This window comes from Channa argus, chromosome 18 (genome assembly GCF_033026475.1).
Source record: "Channa argus isolate prfri chromosome 18, Channa argus male v1.0, whole genome shotgun sequence".
NCBI lineage: Eukaryota > Metazoa > Chordata > Actinopteri > Anabantiformes > Channidae > Channa > Channa argus.
Window position 1 is genome coordinate 1,954,737 of NC_090214.1, and position 9,788 is coordinate 1,964,524.

Consider the following 9,788-nt stretch of genomic DNA (forward strand, 5'->3'; position numbering starts at 1 on the left):
ATGAGACAAAACGTACTCACTTGTTAGTTGTGTGTCGAGTTGTGACTCTTAGATGTAATTTAATTTTACTGTCAGACTTCTCCTAAATTTATCTCACAGGCTTCGCACAGTCAGGTTCACTTATTTCTGAACAGTGGATTTGAAGACAAGCTTCACCTTAAAGGACAATGTCACAAATTTTCACCTGGGTTCCTATGATTCTAGTTTGGAACACTAGACTTGCCTCTTTGTTCTTTGTCTTCCCTAGACGACATCATGTGGAGGAGTTATTGAGTTCAGATTACATCACCTTTTGGGTTTTCAAGTTAGACTACAAACGCTTTAAGCCACATGGGAATCTGAACCCGTACAAAAAAAAAAAAACTGTCTTAGTGGCCTATTAGTAAAGAAATATACACATAAAACCACAATGTCCCTGGTCAAATCAAAGTCACCCTTCAGTTTTATCCAAAATATTGTGTGAATTCTGTGGGAATCAGTAAAAGTGCAACTATTCTAAAAATGCTCCACCACAACTACAAGTATCCTGTCAAACTGTTATGTTGAAGTTATAATTCTGAAATCTACCTAAAATACAAAAGTACAACTACTTCACTCAAAAACATCGTATTTTAAACAATAGCCTGTTAAGTGTTGCACACATAAAACTTTATTTCACTTTACTCTATATTAATTATTAAAAGAAAAGTATGGCCAAAGATCTGTGTCATGACTCTGGAAACTTGTGGAGTAAACGCAGCAGCTGCTCAGAGTGGTTTTGAGTTTGTGTACTGACTGACACAAACAGTATGAGCTGAAAAGTCCCGTTCAGTCTGAATTGGAGTGGAGGAGAAATACAGAACGGTCCTTTAGCAAATGGACGGTCTGCCGGATAAAACAGAGTAAACCCGGAACATGTGAGGCCCCCGGTCGGTAACCCGGCCCCACGTGATTATCCCGGACACATCCACGCTGTTTGCAGCCTCTTTGTTCTCCACTCTCGCAGCAGGGAGACTCATCTCTCTTCATAGTGCAGCTGCAGCCGGGTACAGGGGTGCCCCCCGCACCCCCCCCCCCTCTCCTCCTCCTCCCCTCCCCCTGCTCCATCATCCCGCGCATGCGCACTGGCTCATCTGTGCGCTCTACTGTTTGCATTGTGTCTGAACTGCCGGCGAGCTTTAAAAATATTATACCCACCGCGGCAATGTCGGGCAGGTCGGTCCGAGCCGAGACCCGGAGCAGGGCGAAGGATGACATCAAGAGGGTCATGGCCGCTATTGAGAAAGTACGAAAATGGTAAGCGAAAAGAAGAAACGGCCAGGCTTGGTTATCTAACAGGAGAAAGGCTTGTTGGGGGAGGAGAGGGAAGATCGAGACGGAAAGGCGAGCGAACAGAAAGAAATTAAAGGACAATTTGGGAGCGGGATTCACGGCACATGTACTTGCAGCTCAGGTGCACCGGGGCGCACTAGTGCGCTGCGGCAGCCCCGGCCGTCGACCGGTCGCCGGATCCGACACACAGCCCGTACCCGGTGTCGTTTTTTTTTTTTTTTTCCTCGCTGGTTTTAACGGCGAGGGTTGAACCCAGAAGCCATTTCGATGCAGTCACATGAAGCCGTTGCTGCTGAGCTCCATGGCAGGCGGCGGTTTTCGGAGCGATAGGGCCAATAACTCCGGACCTGGAGACAATTTGACGACGGCGCTCTGGAGACGGACTAGTTTAGTCCGTCTGGAGTTTTAAATTGAGCGCTTTGAGTCGCCCTTTAGGTCTGCTAGAGAAGAAGGCACGGTGGGGGTTGGGAGAGGGAAGTAGGCTCCGGTGCGGGGCTGAACACGTAGCGACTCCGTGTGAGCGTTAAACATGATTTTAAAAAAAAAAGCCACGGTAGCGACATTTAACGGCTCCGAAACACGCCATTATTCCCAGATTGTGTAGTTTGTGATCGCAGGTGTGTAACTCCGCCCGGTGGCACCACGGATGCGAATTTGTTTCTTTTCTTTTCTTTATCTGGTGCTTAAATCAAACGTCCCGGGGGGTCAAAGGTAAATGTTATTAAAGGGAAAATTTAAGGGGGAAAAAAAAAATCAAAGTGGCTGATAAATATGTGCAGCCATGGGCTGGTTAAAAACCTATTGGTTCGATTAATCACTTAGTCGATCAACACACATTATTCGCGCCAATTGAACTTGTTTGTGTGTGTGTTTTTTGTTTAGAAACCAGAAATGCTAAAATTCACTGGTACCAGGGGCCGACACTCAATGCTGTTAACTAAAAAGTTATTTCAAAGCGATGACATAGTTATTAGTTACTAAATTATTACATTTGTATTCAGTAATAAATACAAATTTGTAAGTTTTAGAATTAATTCCTGATCACAGCTTCACAAGTGTGTAGCTAATTTATATATTCTATTTGACTGGTGGTTTTTAAGTTAAAACTTACAAAGAAATTGTACATTAAACTGCCATTTAGGCTTTGGAATGCGATTAGACACACACCAAGTGACTCAGACTTAAGACTAGTTAACAAATTGTTAATTTTTAACTTTTTCCAGAAGGGATTTTACACTTTCCCTAAACTCAACCACTTTATTCTTCCCACTACTCAACATTTTCCACCGTGTGTTTGTAGCAAGAGTTTTCCAGCTTTTGCTTTATGCAAAGTGTGAAAAAGTCCTTCTAGAGCTGTTTCCGTTAATAAATAAGTTTCTACTTTTTACTTATTTCTACTGTTTTTTTTAAGCAGATAGATAAATGCGATTTTAAAGTTGCCAGCTTTGCTAATGTGCACATTTTCTGATTTTCTTTGTTTTCTGTGCTTCTAAACGGTTAATCGGAGAATATTTTATGCAAAGCTACACTACACAACATCAACTTTTATCTAAATTGTTAGACACATTAACTGTGGTCCAGTATATTTTCAAAACCATATGACTGCTACTAACACTTATTTCCACAAATGATTATGCTGATTTTGAGGTTAAAATAATTTTCTTAATTACTAGCATCGCAATTTAATGTCTCTTAAAATGTCTTTCGGTAGTAAGATTGTAATTAGACATATAGTGAAATCGTGGTACTGCTTGTAATCACGTTTCCTGCTGTGTCAAATTAATAGTTTCCATTCTCAGATAGATTTATGTGATTTCTGAAGCAACAATGGGGCAGTGGTTCCAGCCTCTCAGTATCAGCAGGATCATATGTTGCTTCTCTGTACGTTTAATATATCAGGGTTTCAGACTGTTGCTCCGGCAAAAAATAACTGATTGTGGAAAATAGCATGAGCCATTTTCTGAATATCTTTATAATCTTGACTTTATTCTGTAAAGTGCCTTGAGATGACTTTGTTGTGAATTGGCGCTATATAAATAAAATAAAGTTGAAGTTGAATCTGTAGATAATTAAAAGGTGGACAGAGTAACTGATAATGAAAATTGGTATATTGCATTCATTTTCTGCTCTGCATTATTTCACTGGATATTAATGAACCGCAGATTGTAAGCTTGGCTTTCTTTCTTACACAGGGAGAAGAAATGGGTGACTGTCGGAGACACGTCCCTTCGCATCTACAAGTGGGTCCCAGTGACGGAGCCGAAATCAGACGATGTGAGTTTGACGCCACGATCGACACTAACGCTCACATTTAATCAGGGGTTTTTACATTTTGGCGACAAAGGTTCATATGGAGCTGAAACAGAGCTGTAGAGTGAAAGCTGAGCTGGGACTTTAATTGGCAGCTGTTTTTAGAAACGGTCACTTCATTTTCACACCTTGTTAGGAACATGTGCCCCAAAAGATTTCAGCTTCACCTCCATTGTGAGGATTTTCTGCTTTCCCTGTTTGAAATCATTTTAAATTTAAGCTATTGGAGTTCAACAGCTTTCTGCTTGTCCATTCGGGGCATACGCTTTTACGCCAGACCCCCTTCCTGTGGGGTTGGGATTCGAGCCTGTGGCCTTCTGCATTCCAACCCAATGCGCTCCCACTGAGCCACCAGGCCCCCTATTTGAGTTCGAGACAACAGATGTGACAAAATAAACCTTATGAAGATGCAACTTCATACTTCAGTCAAACAACATATGTGTGTATGTAGAAGAAGGTGGAAAAAAATTCAAACACCAAATGGAAATCAGCACATAATGTCTGTATCATGTGAAAATATCCCATTCATTTGTGGGCAAATATTAATTAACAGTTTGTTGATTAAAGAAGGTGGCAAATGATATAAAACCACTCAGCATTGATAATTTAGTTTAACTGTTACTGGAATTTAATCCAACTTTAACAAATAAAATCCAAATAGCACATGATCGTAAAAAGTGGTGTAACAAATTCCACTGGTAAATATTAGTACAGTTCCATTTTTCCATATGGTGCTGTACAATTTCTAACAAACATTTTCTTTTCATGAGCACATTTTCCAAGCTCCATATTTGCTTTGCTTCACACCATGTTACCACACATTTATTTTCGTTAACCCTGCATTTTCGGACCTTTTCTCTGCAGAAAAACAAAAACAAGAAGAAGGGCAAAGATGAGAAATACGGTTCCGAGGTAACGACACCAGAGAACAGCTCCTCTCCGGGGATGATGGACATGCATGGTGGGTGCTAGAAGGCTGGTGACCTTAGATTCTCTCTTACACAGTTCCATTAAAGATGTAAATCAAATCGAAAACACTTTTCAAATATTTCGAAGAGTCTCAGTCATTTCCCAAATCAGCTGGTTTATGTAAACAAACAGGAAGAAGTTCTATAAAATACAAAACAAAACCGGCTAAAACAACTTGATCTGTCTTTTGTAGATGACAACAGCAACCAGAGCTCGATTGCTGACTCATCCCCAGTGAAACAGGAAAACAGTTGTAGCACCAGCCCCACCCCGGAGCCCAACGCCGTGTCTCACCGTGAGAACAGCGAGGCCAAGACTGAGCAGAGCCCGGACAGCAAGAGGGGTCAGACACACACACACACACACCCACACACACACCAGTTGACCTCCACCCACTGTTCCTGTTTTAAGCCAGCGGGCAGGTGGCAGTGATCAGATGGATGATGATGAGCCACATCCTGTTTTTGATCTCATCTCTGTGCTGTAATGTCAGGACAAACAACATCACACTGCGATAATTAAAGTCACTTCGTCTTTATTATTAAAGAGCTGGTGTCGTGGGAGACAGTCAAAAGAACAACACAGGCCAAAATGTATTTAACACTACAGAGTCAAAAGACTCCACTAACACCAAACGTCAGCTCCTCCTTTTCCCGTCGGTGTCATGGATGTGACCTGAATCTCCCCGCGAAGATCAACCGAGCAGATAAAATTAAAAAAAAAAGTTATTCAAATAGGACCAGGCTCTTAAAAACACAAAGTGCAGCTGTGGCCCCATTGTTCCCCTCGAGATTTCAACAGTCACTCTTCTTTGAAGCTTGTCCATCTTGTCCTGCCGTCTAGCTTCTCATCTCTTGTAATGTCTCGGTGAAAACGTGATGGCGCTTCCTGCTTCAGTGTCTGAAAGCGTCAGTTTTATGGAACGTCAACAATTTGTTTCTGTAAAACCTCTCGAGTGGCACCAGTCTCAGATTAGCGCGTTAACAGCACAAGGTTGAAACATGCACACAGAGATAAAGTGCAGGATGTGGGTGAGGTCATAGTTAGACCAAGGACAGGACCAGGTTTCGCTGTGAAATGGTAAATGTTTGATGGTAGAAATTCAGGGAAATTTGGGTTTGTCTGTATAAAAACAGACAGACTTAAGTGATGAATGAAGAATTTAAACTGACGTGTAGTTTGGTCCAGTGTTAAACATCCGCTTCCATTCAGACTGTTCAGGCTGCATCAAGCTGTGCAGTTACGCCGCACAACCATACGGTGTCATTAGAGCCTCAGACAACAGGGTCTACAGGGTCCGTACAGTCAGGGCTCAGTTCTTCTGTTCACTGTTCTGACCAGTCACAACCTGCATGTCCTGTCTTCATCAGAGGCCACAGAGAGAGCACAAAGCACCAAGAGAGACAGCCTGTCCTCAGCGGAGAAGGACTCTACAGACAGCAAAGCCACTCAGGTACAAACATCTGGACGCCTGTCTTCAAACTACCAGACACGACGTCAATGTTTCATCTCTTTTTCTTTGTCGTGTTCAGGGTCTTTCTCGATTTTAAACAGGCTGAGAATTGTAAGAGTTTGCTTGAACCATCAGGAGACTTATTTTTCACAACCTCTAAAGGGTGAAATGTGTGAGCCCTGCTTCCAAAATAAGTGCAGTGGATGGGAACCAATTACAGAACGGCTGCCTGTCACTGTGATTATACAGTAAGAGGTTGACAGGTTGACGTAGTTTAGTGGGTGGAAGTCGTCACCTATCACACTCAAAACTACCGATCAATCCATCAGCCAGGTTATCAAAACAATACCAGTTCTAGCCAAGTTCGTCAAAGATGGGCATTTTTATGATTATTATTATTATTATTATTATTATTGTGTGATGTTATGGGATAAGTTTGCATCCATGCACTGAAATTACATGCAAACTTAAACCATAACATCACATAATAATAATAATAATAATAATAATAATGCTTGTACAAATGTCCTTTTTCATCAGAGGTAACAAAATTGACAGAGTAAATTAATGAAATTAAAAGTTCATCTCACTTAAAATATGGTTAATTTTTCATGAAGTTAAACGTGCATTAAATATTTTGTTGATTAAAGGTTTTTTACTCTTTGACATTTTAAAATACATGTCCCACGCAGCATGTTGCTCATACAAACGCTGCAGCACGTAGATGAGTTGTGTGTGTGTGAGACACAAAAAAGCCACAGCAGCTTTCACTCTAATGAACAGAGCAGCCATTTTGAATTGAGGCTGTTTTTCCAGCGTCCGTGTTTCATGAACTTTCTTTCTTTCTTGCAGGAGCTAGAAGAGGCCCCACCCAACAAGAAAAGCAAACTGGAGTCCTCGTCTCAGGACTTTGAGGAAAGTTAAACATTTGGAGTTGAGTCCCTTCTCTCTCCCCCCCCGTCCCTCCTTTTCCATTATCTCCAGGTAACTTGGGGCTAATGGACCCACCGGTTCTCTTCCCGCTCCTTATTTCTCCACCTCCCCTTTTCTTTACCCAAACTCGTCGATACCAAAGGGAGAAAGGACGTCTCTCTCTCCCCTCCCCTCCCCTCCCCCACTCCCCTCCAGTTTGCCACCTTTACCCTAGCACTCCTGTGCCACAGAGGGAGAATGGATATTACCTCTATTCACTGGTCCCCCTCCGTGCTTCCTTCCACTTCCCCACACTTTTCCACTAATGCCAAGAGAAGCGCTCGACCCAGGCTGCAATCCCCTCTGTGACCAGGGGGTGGTGCCGTCAGCCCAGCCCAGCCCAGCCACTGCCAGGCCAGACCAGACACCTCTGACCTGCATCTGTGACTCAAACACTGGGGGGGACTGAGATCAGGTTGACCCCGGACGCTGCTCTGAGACTGTTTGTTTTTTTTTGTTTTTTTTAAACTGCTCGTGGTTTAGCTCAGGATACTTAGGAGGCTAACCCGGTCTCAGGGCAGCGGCTGCAGGGGAACCTCCACCCTAACACCACGTCACTTCAATCCTCCTGATTCGCCTCCTGGTTAGAATAATGTTCTATATTTGTTTAGGAAATGTTTAGGGTTTTTTTCTCAGGAGGGTCAATGCACTGTTATGGTCTGTCACAATCGATCACAGATAGATTTGCTGCTGTAGTGGATGTCTTTTTTCTCTATCCATGAAAAGTTCTCCTGTCACATGTTTGTTTTTTTGTTTTTAAGCGAGTTAAGTTTGTGGTTCTTAGAGGAAGAAGAAGAAGAAGACGGTACTGAACAAGATATTAACTCTTGGACAGGTAGTGAAGGCTGACATAGGTAGTCTGGGTCCTGAAGGGCACCTCGAGTTGCTGCGATTGAATACACATTTAGGTCAAGCAGGTTTTCATTTTGGTGCCATGTTTGGTTTTGGGTTTTTTTGCCTTATGTCTGTCACTAATACGTTTTGATATTTATATTCAACTACAACAGTTTGAGTCAAAGGAGTAGTGCAGAACTTAGGGAAATATCTCCAGTGTAAAACGCATAGATATAATTTCTGTGCATTAAATGTACGGATGCATAGTAGCTTAGCATCAAGACCAGAAGCGGATTAAAATCTCTTTTTACCAGAGTGTTTAAACACTCGTATTAAAATAGTTTTCCTCCAGGCCAAGAACTTTTTGTTTGTGCACGTGTCAAACAACATGATTCATGTTTTCTCAGCACTGGCAGGTGGGTTTAGCTTTTGTTTCACTTGCCTCAAAGACTAAGTCTGAATATGACACGTTGGTGTCTTGGGCAGGAGCAGCGAGTTTTTTATCACTTGTTTTATTGTGGACAGATTTTTTTCTGTTTTTGCTGTTTGTCCCAGATCTGATCATATTTTCCAAAAAGTCAACACTATTCCTTTAAGGCACGTGGAGAGTGGAATTTAAACACTACACAGAACTTATTTAGTTTTCAGGAAACTGAAGCATCAGCACACCTCAACATTCCTGGTTCCTGGTCTGTGTCTACTTTCAGGCGACATTTGGACGGTTCCTCCTCCTAAAGTAGAAACCGACCAGTTGCTGACAGGGTTTTCTTTCCCGCGCCACTTGCATTTAATCACGTCTTGTCTTTGTACACGTTCTGTCACTACTCTCCTACGACCGACAGATGTTTCTGTAGCTCTCGACAGAAGGGTCCAGTTTTCGCTCAAATATCGGTTCTAATCCTCCTTCAAGGTGCTGTCTGTTGGCTGAATCCATACACCTGTGGCATCGAGCTCTCGGTTTTGTGCAGATTTACTTGAACTTTATAGTACGGATTCAGACCTATGACCTCTAATGTACAACCTCACACATGTCAGATTTACTTTCCTTAGTCCAGATTTACTTGTGGGTTGAAATCAGTTGAATCAGTGCAAGCCAATGACTTCATAACACACACCAGGGGCTACGGAAGTACACAGAATCAAATCAGCATTCACATGGATGGAGAGAAAAGAAATAAAACGATGACCGTTGTCTCAGTTTAGAGGATGGATTAGCATATACCTCATTCCCAGTCCAGCAGCGCTGGAACTTAAAATGCTATTGTATTGACATAACAGTTCTAAACAGCATTATGTACTCAGTTTAAGGAAAAACAGATCTCACTTATGTTGTAGCGTTCACCTGATCGAGCCGATTGCTTATAGTTTGCTCATAACTGTGTGTTTTTAAAGAAAAAGAGCTGTGAGATATAAAATCTTGTAAGTTTTTTTTTTTTTTTCCCTTGGGGCCATTTTGTTTGACTTAAGATCTTGTACAGATTTATGGTTTGGTTTGACTTATTTATTCCATCAGTAGTGCTTGGTTTTTATCATGTCCAATGGTTTTTGTTTTCTTAATAAAACTCACAAAACATTTTGGTGTCTCATCTCTTTTGGTGGGAACGGTGTGTTCACAGTATGTGCTAGTTTTATTCGAGTACCTTTGCAATTAATTTTACTTGTATCGCTACAAGTTAGTGTTCGATTGAACAGAAGAAATTAATGTTGCTTTTTTTTTTTTTTTTTAAAGTGAATTCACAAACAGATTTTTGAAGTGTTTCTCTTTTTGAATCTGTACATGAATGAAACACGTTTTGATTTCTGCAGAAACCGAAGCTGAAGTTTAACAGTGTGTAACACACTGACTGTAGCATTTACTTAGAGTAATGCTGAGTTTCTGTGTGTCTGGTGGAATCAGCGGATCAGAGCACAAATCCTAAAACATCTCCTGCTGCAAAAT

General features: G+C 41.8%; 1 protein-coding gene across 2 annotated transcripts; it reads left to right on the forward strand.

Moving 5' to 3' along the window:
• The first annotated feature begins 1,086 nt into the window (after positions 1 to 1,086).
• On the forward strand, positions 1,087 to 9,424 carry bcl7a (BAF chromatin remodeling complex subunit BCL7A). 2 transcript variants are annotated; one of them, XM_067485300.1, is made up of 6 exons: positions 1,087 to 1,275; positions 3,504 to 3,585; positions 4,486 to 4,582; positions 4,784 to 4,933; positions 5,961 to 6,043; positions 6,896 to 9,424. In XM_067485300.1, exons 1-6 carry the CDS (start codon positions 1,097 to 1,099, stop codon positions 6,965 to 6,967), a joined length of 663 nt encoding a protein of 220 aa, XP_067341401.1. In that variant the 5' UTR covers positions 1,087 to 1,096; the 3' UTR covers positions 6,968 to 9,424. The 2 variants fall into 2 exon arrangements, with proteins under 2 accessions (XP_067341401.1, XP_067341402.1); XM_067485301.1 differs by lacking the exon at positions 1,087 to 1,275 and adding an exon at positions 1,370 to 2,022.
• Positions 9,425 to 9,788: the final 364 nt, after the last annotated feature.